Raw genomic sequence first — 12259 nt, 5'->3', positions numbered from 1 at the left:
AAATATAAAAGATAAGTTCCAAAGTTGTCTCACTTTACTTTTTCTTCTTGCTGTGGTCATGCAACTTATGCAGATGTATCTGCAGTACTAGTGACTCTTTTACGAAATGACATTTTTAATCATGAACAACCCACACTTCTCCCTCCCAATCAAATTGTTGTCCTGTTATCATTCATAAATGAATTATCTAAATGACAAACTCACTTTATCATGAATACTTGAATAAGTCAATTCCTAAAAACTAAAAAAAATAGGCCAAGATCAAGCCTCAGACAACAGAACATGCTTTATAATTTTCAACCAGGTGGTCCCCAGGGCGCAGCTTAATACGACCCCAGTGGTCGAACCCTGAACAGTTGGGGCAAATTTGGTCACAATATTCAAGCTTGATACCTTGTGAATTTTGATTGTGATCAAATTTTTGACATAATATAGGTTTTTGCCACAAAATTAATGTGGTTCAAGATCTAACACATTTATTGCACAATACTGTGCAATTCAATATTTCTTATTGAAACTTTTCAATATTTGAAATTTGAAAAATTTTGAAAAAAAAAAAATCCCTTACAAATAATGGTAAACTGAGATCCCCCCCCCCAATTTATTGAAACCCCCCCTTGGAGCAATAACCCTTAAACTCAATTCCATGCTTTACTTTGTAATATTGAACCTTGTAGTAAGATTTCAGAGAGATCCATACACTTAAACACAAGTTATTGTCATGCATATATATGATTCTTTGGAAACTAGAAACATGCTTCTTTTTGGCCCTTTTTTGGCCCTTAATTCCTACATATTTTTGGCAATTAACCCAAAACTTAATCCCAGCCTCCCCTTTGTTATATGGTACATTGTGGTACAATTTCAGAGCGATCCATGCAATTACACACAAGGTATTGTCTGGAAACTAGAAAAATGCTTGTTTTGGTCCCTTTTTGGCCCTTAATTCCTAAACTTTGGCCCCATAACCCCTTAAATGAATCCAAACCTTCTACTTGTGATTTTAAACATTGCAGTATACTTTCAGAGCAATTGAAATACTGGTAAACAAGTTATTATCCTGAAACTAGAAAAATGCTTGTTTTGGCCCCTTTTGGGCCCCTAATTCCTAAACGCTTCGGACCATCATCCCCAAAATAAATCCCAACCTTCCTTTTGTGGTATTGAACCTTCTGAAAAATTTTTATTAAGATCTATTCACTTAAACAAAAGTTATTATCCGGAAACCAAAGTGTCTTCGGACAACGATGACGCAGACGACGCAGACGACAACATCATACCATTATACAAACCCAAAATTTTTTTGGGGTCGTATAAAAATTAATAGACCTTAAGTATCACTATTTGGTAACCTGCAATTGCTAACTTGAATATTTCTAACACTGACTTGAACTATAGACAATGATAGACATCATACAACAATCACTACCTTTGACATATGTATTTACCATGTTTACTGCTCATTAAAAATATACATTGTATAACATGACCAATGGAACAAGAACAAGATTCAAGTCTCTTTATCTCTGGAGAAGGGGAGGAGGGCTTTGGGTAGTACCTAAAGTCAATGTTTTCAAAACCTAGCTTTATAATTTTGTTTTACATATATCCTGTCCCATAGTGTCTTTTATTTCTTCTACTTTTGAAAAACAAAACATTTTTTTGCTATAAATCACAACAAGTGATTTGTTCTCTTCAGATATTTGAAGTTTTTTTTCATTATTCAGGACTAAACAACTATAAAATAATATATTGAAAAGTTGCAATGAAATTACTAATTATACCCAAACATTTATTTATCATGTTTATGTTTGACACTATGGTTGAGTACTGTAAATTCAGAAATTATTGCCTGCGTTTATTATTGCAATTTTGTCATTTTAGACTAAAATGCGATTTTAATTTTTGAGATATTCAGAAAAATCCTGTTTGATTCATATAAAAATTTCAAAATGGGATTTTTAATTATTGCGATGATAAATTACCCTGTTGCATTTTTTGCAATAATAAAAACATGCAATAATTTCTGAATTTAGAGTAGTTTCAGAGTTTGATTTATTACAGGCTGCTATAATGGTTAAGCAGTAGTTTCAGAGTAGTTGTAGGGAAAATAGGCATACTCTTAAGAAATTATGCAAAACCTGTGTGTGTCTTTTCAAATATAAATAATCTGTTGACACAGAGAATTTTGTGACACCTATATATAATTCTGTTTTAATTTCAAAAAATGGTTCATCTTAAACAGAATAATCCCTAATGGGAGTTGTTCATTGTTCAAGGCCGTACAAAGACCTATAATTGTTAACATCTACAGCATTAGGTCTCCAGTGGATAGTTGGCAATCATATCACTTCTTCTAATTTGTCATTTATTACAAACTATAACATTAAAACTATGCAAGAGTCAAACGACAATAACTAACGTGCAGTGGTCAAATTATCTCTACAGATATGAGATGTGCAAACACAACTTTATACCAAATATCATTGACTTAACATAAGTGTATTGACCTACTGACCTTATCAGCAAATTAATTCATTATTGACATCTCCAATGCTGGAAACAGTCTTCACTTAAAGAGAGACAAAAGATCCCAAAGGGACATTCAAACTCCTAAGAAGAAACTAAACTAACAACCCCATGGCAAATAAAAAGAAAAAGACTAAAACACAGAAAACAAGACACTTAGAAACATAAACCCTGTGAAAAACTAAGTCTCTAATTTACAACTTTTTAGTTGGGATCCCACAAACATGTTTAACCCAACCACATTTTGTATAATGTTAATGATAGTGTATTACGTCTAATATGCAACGCAAAGCAGAGTACATTAGTAGAAAACATTGCTTTGCGTTGCATATTAGACGTAATACACTATTATTAACATTACCGACGAATAAAAAGAAAGGGTTACTTGCAACCACTCAGTCAAAGGCGTGATTATTTAAAGTCTAAATTACTTGGTTTTAGATTTTAAAAAGTGTGAGAAACATTTGTGGGTGTTATATACACCAATTTATTCTACTCTGAAACCAGAGGTGTGCCTTTCAAAGGCAGGATATTCATACAAGACAAGACTATGGCTGTCCCAAGTCAGGAGCCTGTAATTCAGTGGTTGTCAATTGTTTATGTGATACATAGTTGTTTTTTGTTCATTTTTTGTACATAAATAAGGCCTTTAGTTTTCTCGTTTGAATTGTTTTACATTGTCATCTCGGCCTTTTATAGCTGACTACTCGGTATGGGCTTTGCTCATTGTTGAAGGCCATACAGTGACCTATAGTTGTTAATTTCTGTGTCATTTTGGTCTCTTGTGAAGAGTTGTCCCATTGGCAATCATACCACATCTTCTTTTTTTGTAATTGTCATGGCAATAATAAATGAAATAGTAAATACAATGCCAAACTTAAGATTAACAATATATCAAAGCATGGCTTCTGCCCAGTAGTTTGATTGGAATGTCCTATGATATCTGTTATGAAATTGTGATGATCATCACTAAGTTTACAGACAACAAAAACACATGCTGCACTATGTAAATTCTTCAGTGCAATGAAGGCACCTCATAAATACAGTCTTATACAGGTTTTAGAGATAACATTCAATAAAATTTATATACATGTATAACATATAGATTGTTTGCAGATGTCAATCTAAAGAGCAATGCTTGAGAGCTAACATCTATACAAACAAGTAAGCAAGCCAACTAAAGTCTTACTCTACAAGCAATAGGAAATCAGCTCTAAAAATGTAAGTTAGTGTCTTTATATACATGTACATGATGTATACATGTCTACAATGGTTTTTTTTTCAGTTCTCTACTTCTATGTCTGATCCATTTAATTCAGACACAAAAGCATTAATCGCATTTACATTTTATGATCAACTTTATGTTGAAAGTCTGTATTATGAACTACAAGTATCATATAAACAACATCAACAACTATAATTTACACATATATGGTTTCATATAGATCAAGACCATCACCTTTAATCATAGTTATATTAACCTGAATCAATAAATATGAACACTCAACACGATTCAATAATTCACACTATAGCTGAAACATTTACTTTTAACTTAAATATAGTTATAACAAGCTGATATTTTTATACAATGACAATAACAAGTCTTGTCAACCACTTACTTCACATACAAAGGCCTGAATGGACTGATAACATGTTTTTTTTATATGCATTTTATCTGCTGTATAAAAATAATATTAATCTATATCTTAAAATATTAACTTTTTTCATGTTTTTGTTTTAGACCTTTTTTTTATCTGCTGTATGAAAATAATATTAGATCTATTTATTAGAATATTAACTTTTTTGTACATAACTGTAACCATTACAGTTAAAATATTTAACAAATACATCAATAAATGTTTTATGTGGAAGTTGTATATGCAGTTTTGTTCTACTAATACATAGTTTGCAAATGAAATAGAAACAAGAATGTGTCAAAAGTACACGGATGCCCCACTGGCACTATTATTTTCCATGTTCCATGGACCGTGAAATTGGGTCAAAAGTCTAATTTGGCTTTAAAATTAGAAAGATCATATCATAAGCAGCAAGTGTACTAAGTTTCAAGTTGATTGGACTTCAGCTTCATCAAAAACTACCTTGACCAAAAACTTTAACCTGAAACTCCCATTTTCATTTTCTATGTTCAGTTGACCGTGAAATTGGGGTCAAAAGTCTAATTTGGCTTAAAAATTAGAAAGATCATATCATAAGCAACAAGCGTACTAAGTTTCTAGTTGATTGGACTTCAGCTTCATCAAAAACTACCTTGACCAAAAACTTTAACCTGCAGACGAATGAACGAAAGAACGAACGAACAGACGGACGGACGGACGGACGGACGAACGAACAGAGCCACAGACCAGAAAACATAATGCCCCTCTACTATCGTAGGTGGGGCATAAAAAAAACTTCTTCAGAAAATTGCATACATTTTCTTTGGCAGAAACTCCCTTTTGCTCCCGTTTAACACTACTTTGCATTTCTTAAGTTAAAAAATGGAAACAATGTAAAGGGACATAACTCAAGAACAGTACAAGTGACCCCACCAAACTTCATACTTGGTCTGTGTTTAGTGGTAATAAGAATGGTGTATTAGTTTCTTAACATTTGGTTGAGGCAAACTAAAGTTAGAGAACAGAAACCAATTTTGGGACATACAGACAAGGGTATAACTCAATGCCCCCTCCGCTACAGAGTCATTTGGGCATATCTTTGATAGTCCCTGATCAATTCATTTACAACTCAACTTACTGGTCAGTTGTTGAAGGCCACATATGTTGACCTTTTAAGGTTTATTGAGTTGTTGGACTTATATCATTAGGTTATTGATGAATTGTATATAGTTCAAGATGTTGCAACCATTTTGTTTGTTACTATTTACTAAGCACTTACATCCCTTATAATGTTAAAAGCTGCTACAACTACAGCATGACACTTCCATCAATTTATGTCAGAGGTCAATGGTTTAATGCATGTCAGAGGTCAATGTATTTTAATGTATGTCATACTGCTGAGGTCACTGACTTTTAAATCAGATCATCAAGATTTATATCAGAAACATTAATTTGCATATAACCAATTCATACGTAACCTATTAAAATAAATACTTTTATTGTTTTTAATAATTGATAAGCTGAACCATTGCTGCCAGATTATTAAGTACAATTTTGTGTCTCCGTGATTCCCTAGCTTACATCCTACATACAAAGATACTTCATCGTAAATTTGTATTTTATGTTCAGGTCTGGGTTGTAAAATATTTGATATTGGAAATTTATACTGTTTATAAATGCAAAAGAGAAATATGTACTTATATAATTCTATAGATACTCCTACACACTATGGTGACTGTACCATTGGCTATACTAAAATTTAGCAATTGATTTCAAATTCAAAGGAAGACCTTATCCAAAATCAAATCCCATACATGTAAAAGATTTTTGAATATAAATATAAAAGAAGATGGGAATATAACATCAATTATACAACAACCAAAACTGAAAATATCATGTTAATTGAAATCTGGAATGTCCCTGCATTGACTGAAAACATGTGCATATCTAACTAATCTTAGAAATTTTCCCTTCTTTTCCAATAACAAAAGATTAGCCAATCTAGCATCATCAGCCAAGGAAAGGAACAATCTTCCCACTCATTTCTCAAAATTTTGGTACCAAGATTACCAGGCAAAATTCTTACATGAAATCTGAAATTGACCATTTACCTATATGGTCCAATATCTATAATCTTAATACATAATATTATATAATATGTTATTCATGATCTATAAACTGAACAGTTGTTGCTAGATTATAAAGTGCAAGTGTTTGGTCACAACCTCTATATTTAGCACAATTTCATCGTAAAGTTGTATTTTTTATGCTCCAAGTCTGGGTTGTAAAATATTTGATATTTGAAGTTTATGCAATGTAATTACACTTTGGTGCATCAAAGAAACATGTACTTTTATTCATGATAATATATGATTCTATAGATAATTTCCTTGTTAAAATACATTTTTGATCCTGGACCTAAATGTTCACAAAATCCCAAATCTAAATACATGGATATATTCAGCATACCATGGAACCCTGAACAAGACTTTGAATTAAAACCCATTTATTTGGTCAAGAATAATTTATACAAAGTATCAAAAGTATTATTTTTTATATTCTTTTTTCTTAAATGGTTAGGTCAAAAGGCCCCAAAATCAAACTCAAACTATGCTCTCTCCATATGAAACCTTTCGGTTATTGTCTGAAAACTAGAAAATACTTATGTTTTGGCCCCTTACTCCTAAGTGGTTAGGATTATAACTCCCAAAATTAATTCCAACCTTCCATTTGAGGTATGGAACATTGTGGTACAATTACATAGAGATCCATATGCTTATACTCAAGTTATTGTCCTGAAACAACAAAAATGCTTGTTTTTAGCCCCTTTTGTGTCAAGAATTCCTAAACAGTTACAACAATTTTTAACCACTAAAATCAATCTTTACGTTTCTTTTGTTGTATGGAACCTTGTTGTACAATTTCATATAAATTATTACACTAATTGCACTGAAGTAATATAATTGTCTTAAAAACAAAAATCTTCTGACAAAGACCAGGACGATGACTACATGACTACAACAACATCATAACATATTAGCACTCCAAAATTTTGTGGTCATATAAATAATATTGAGAATGGAAATGGGGAATGTGTCAATGAGACAACAATCCGACCAAAGAGCAGAAAAAACAGCTGAAGACCACCAATGGGTCTTCAATACAGCGAGAAAATCCTGCACTTGGATAAAAACAAGATTATTTACATGGAATAAATACATGATGTAAAGATCTGCAGCCGTCCAGGTATATCTTTGTTTAAAATATCTAAAAATTGGTGTTTCATTGGGTTTTTATAGAGTTTTGATAAATAATGGCTAGTGATAACAATAAAGATCTATATAAAGGTGTAATTAAAGAGTCTCAGACACAATAAGTCACCTCTGAAATCAATTAACAACTTTATCTTCAAATCATAAATAAATAATTAATATTCTTATTAAGCAAATCATTATTGATTTGGATAATTTGTTTGCATATCCTATTATTTAGTGTATTTTTTGTACGTTTTATCACTATGATTACTGAGAAATGAATTGTAAAGACTACAACAGATATTGCGAGTCAATTTGTGACACCAGATTTTATAAAACACCATTCTATCATAGGTATATATATCTGTTTGATTATGGGGTAATGTAGTATAAAAAGTACAGACATAAAAGACAAAATGACCGTCAAAGAAACATATAGCTTATCAAAGACTTCATAAAATTGTTGAACACTCTAGATATATAATGCACTTTCTTAAGAATAACAGAGCTATGCCTAGTAAACCATTTCCTGGATGCAATGATGACAAGAGAAACATGACAATGTTGCTGACATTAGATTTAACAGTGGTCATCTTAACTGAACACACATATTTGTCATTTCAAGTATTTCCAAAATAAATCATTTGACCTGCTCATGCAGATGCACTCACTTCCAATCTTAATTGACTAGGATTGTCAGTTTTCCTATCAAAGGTCGCTGGTTTTCTCTTGGCACTCAGGCTTCTTCCACCCATATAAACTGGCTGCCATGAAATAGACCAGAAGTGGTGCTTACAAGTGGCATTAAAAAAAACACAGAAAATCAAAATCAAATAGATCATTTGATGTCGCCTACCTACCCACCTAAAAGCAGCCTACCTCAAAATACTTATGACATAAACCGGTTCAAATTGTTTTGATAGACTTTTCCCTGCTTTTACGTTTTTTCCCCGTCTAAAACATGTCACTGTTGACCAAAAAAAAAAAAAGAGGAATAAATCACACATTGTTTTGAATAAATGCAGCAGACACTTCTTATTCTTTAAGCATTGACTAAACATCTCCTGGGCAATTCTCGTCAATGTTTCATTTACAAAATTTATATCATTAGCACTCACACCAATAGCATAACATCAAATTGATATCATTAGCACTCACACCAATAGCATAACATCAAATTGATATCATTAGCACTCACACCAATAGCATAACATCAAATTGATATCATTAGCACTCACACCAATAGCATAACATCAAATTGATATCATTAGCACTCACACCAATAGCATAACATCAAATTGATATCATTAGCACTCACACCAATAGCATAACATCAAATTTATATCATTAGCACTCACACCAATAGCATAACTCAAATTTATATCATTAGCACTCACACCAATAGCATAACATCAAATATATATCATTAGCACTCACACCAATAGTATAACATCAAATTTATATCATTAGCACTCACACCAATAGCATAACATCAAATTTATATCATTAGCACTCACACCAATAGCATAACATCAAATTTATATCATTAGCACTCACACCAATAGCATAACATCAAATTTATATCATTAGCACTCACACCAATAGCATAACATCAAATTTATATCATTCGCACCATTAGCACTCACACCAATAGCATAACATCAAATTGATATCATTAGCACTCACACCAATAGCATAACATCACATTGATATCATTAGCACTCACACCAATAGCATAACATCACATTGATATCATTAGCACTCACACCAATAGCATAACATCACATTGATATCATTAGCACTCACACCAATAGCATAACATCACATTGATATCATTAGCACTCACACCAATAGCATAACATCACATTGATATCATTAGCACTCACACCAATAGCATAACATCACATTGATATCATTAGCACTCACACCAATAGCATAACATCAAATTTGCATTCAAATCTCAACAGAGTCATGTGAGTGCTAATGATATAAATTTTGTAAATGAAACATTGATGAGAATTTTGAGTTATTTCCCTTTGAACAGAAATATGGTTTAGCATTGTACTCAACAGATATGATTTCACTAAAATAAGTTATGATATAACACAATGTTTATCTATTTTCAAATCATAATCAAATCATTACATCAAATATGACCAATATCTTATTTTTTGCAACTGTTACAATGTCTACAGCTACCATAAACAGGTACCTATGTCTCACGAACTATAACTTCAATTGCAGTTGAAATAAAAACATACTTACCAAGAATCATTTCTTTTCTCATTCCAATGTCAAAACATTTCTTCAATCGACAGTGTGGACAGAATCGTCTAGTTCTTATATCAATAAAACAGTTCCCTTGAAACAAACATTTGGTGGTCTGAAAGGTTAAAATAAGTATTTACTACATTTCTTTGTAACTCTAGATTTGGATTCATTATTTCCTTGGGGTAATAATTTTTTTGTAGATTTCATGGGTAAAGGCTAAGGTAAAGTTTGGTAAACCATGAATTTAAAAAGCAAATTTTCTGTAGGCTTGTATGAAGACCTCAGCAAAACTGTAAGCTAGAATATTTAAGATATAACAAGACAAGTATGTTCTATAAATGCTATTACAGACAATCCAGTATGTGCTGTTTCATTTATAAGTAATATAACCCGAATTATCTCCCCTTATATGGCAAAGTTGAAAAAATTTAATCAAATAAAAAAATATTCTGTATAAATTTGTAAAAAAATAGTTGAAAATATGATGAAACACATAATTTTCATCATTTAAATGAATGTGTTACAAATGAATGACAATCACCTCTCAAACATTTGCAAGTTTCATAAAAGATCTAAACCATTTGTTTTCTGCATCAAAGAATTAGAAAGACAGCTGATCTTCCCTCAGAGCAACTCCTATAAGAAGTTGTCTGACAGATATGATGTAAATGGAACATATTTTATATGTTTCTAACAGATCATAAAACCTGGACCAACACATATTTCACATTTTTTTGTGATTAACTGCTTTTCTTTGGATTCAGTTCAGGAATCACAAATATTAAAAATGAAAACCTGCCAGATTGAATAAAGTCATCATGCAATTTTGGAATAAAAACACATGCCAAAATAAAACATACTTACAGCATTTCTATAAAAAAAAAGGGCTAATCCTCTACTTAAATGCAGACTGACAAATTACACCATTAAACCAAACAGAATAAATCATGTAAATTGCTTCGCTGAGCGCAGAGGTTGAACCCTGAACAGCTGGGGCAAATTTGGACACAATATTCAAGCTTGATACTGTGAATTTGGATTGTGATCAAAATTTTTGACATAGTATAGGTTCTGACACAACATAAATGTCAAGATCTTACAAATGTATTGTGCAATACAATGCAATTGAAGATTCTTTCTTGAAATTGGAAATATTTTGAAAAAAAATTTGAACCCCTTAAAAAATTGGAAACCCTCAAACTTCTTTAATTCCCCCCCCCCCCCTTTTAGTAATTACATGTACCCCCACACTCAATCCCAGCATTTCTTTTGTATTATGGAACCTTGGAGTACAATTTCAGAGAGATCCATACCCTTAAACACAAGTTATTGTCTGGAAACTAGATAAATGCTTGTTTTGGCTCCTTTTTGGCCCTTAAGCCCCAAGTCACAACAGATTGTACAATTTTTTGTCCTGGAAGATCTATAAAATAGTTGTCATGGCATGGTTGTGCAAAATTTCAAAATAATAATTAGAGTGTTCACATCAGCTATGACATGCCCATGAATGTTCAAAAATGGGAACAAGACAGAAAAAAATATGTAATTGTACTGTTGTGTGCTTGTCGCAATTCGGACGTGCAAAAGTCTTGCGACAATCATACAACAATCGTACGACAATAGTGAGTTGTTTTGGGCTATTTTTTCAGGTTTTCATGTATTGGGATGCGCGTGTTAGTGTCGTGCCACTGTCATACGACCATTGTGCAATTGTGATGAGAGTGGCGACTCTCAGCAAAAGCTCTTGAAACACGCCAGGGTCCATCCGCATGATTCCAACGAAATCACCGGCAGATTCCCGTTCCAACTCTTGCATCAGTGTACTATACTGCCCAAACATCAGGAGCCGTTGGATTCATGGCTTAACCCACCAACATCAGGCGTTCCTATACTGTTCACGGGCTCGAATCAACGCTAAAAGGACTATATTTTGCTCTTGTTGGAGTTTGGCAAGGCGCCTATTCAACAGGGTCAAACATAATCATTCTGGTGCAAAATCCATCCTCTTTAAACGGTAGACAGTATGTTTTTCCAAACATTCCTTCCCGCCGAATTGTATTCTTCTAAATAAAATGCATGACAAAGGTACCACTGTCGTACGACAGACAATCAATGCTGTGCGAGCATTGACGAAACTTGGAAATAGTGAACATACATCATGGGTACTCATGTCACATCTTCCTATATCTATCAAATACAGTGGCCATATCACTACAATTCAAGCTACCTGAGAAACATATAAAACTATTTCATCTTACATTGTCTGACCAATGGACCATGAATATGAGGTCAAGGTGGCATGAACCCTGCCACACAGACGAGTACACCTTACAATCGATACCATACACCAGATATAGTTGATCTATTGCTTATACATATATTACTATCTAATTAACTGACAAAATAAAAAAAAATCATAATTGAGCAACAAACCATGAAAATGAGGTCACGGTCATATGAACCCTATGTGACAGAAATGTATACATTACAGTTGTTCCAATGGGAAACACTAAACATAATTAAACTATTGCTTATATCTGAAAAATAGACCAAACCAAATAGCTAAACAATGTCCAATGAACCATGAAA

At 32.5% G+C, this 12259-nt stretch overlaps 2 protein-coding genes across 7 annotated transcripts in view; one reads left to right on the top strand and one right to left on the bottom strand.

Annotated features, from left to right (window-relative positions):
- LOC139518784 (uncharacterized) overlaps positions 1-12259 on the top strand; it is a 310064-nt gene that overhangs the window by 45444 nt on the left and 252361 nt on the right. The gene's annotated exons all lie outside the window — the stretch shown is intronic.
- The window catches only part of LOC139518791 (thyroid hormone receptor beta-like), a 43163-nt gene that overhangs the window by 11069 nt on the left and 19835 nt on the right, over positions 1-12259 (bottom strand). For all 3 annotated transcript variants that reach the window (XM_071310351.1, XM_071310352.1, XM_071310354.1), the window contains exon 3: positions 9665-9782. In XM_071310351.1, coding sequence (XP_071166452.1) covers positions 9665-9782 — 118 coding nt within the window. The remainder of the gene's footprint in view (positions 1-9664; positions 9783-12259) is intronic.

The sequence above is a fragment of the Mytilus edulis genome, chromosome 4, assembly GCF_963676685.1.
Source record: "Mytilus edulis chromosome 4, xbMytEdul2.2, whole genome shotgun sequence".
Taxonomy (NCBI): Eukaryota; Metazoa; Mollusca; class Bivalvia; order Mytilida; family Mytilidae; genus Mytilus; species Mytilus edulis.
This window is presented reverse-complemented; position numbering and strand designations above follow the sequence as displayed.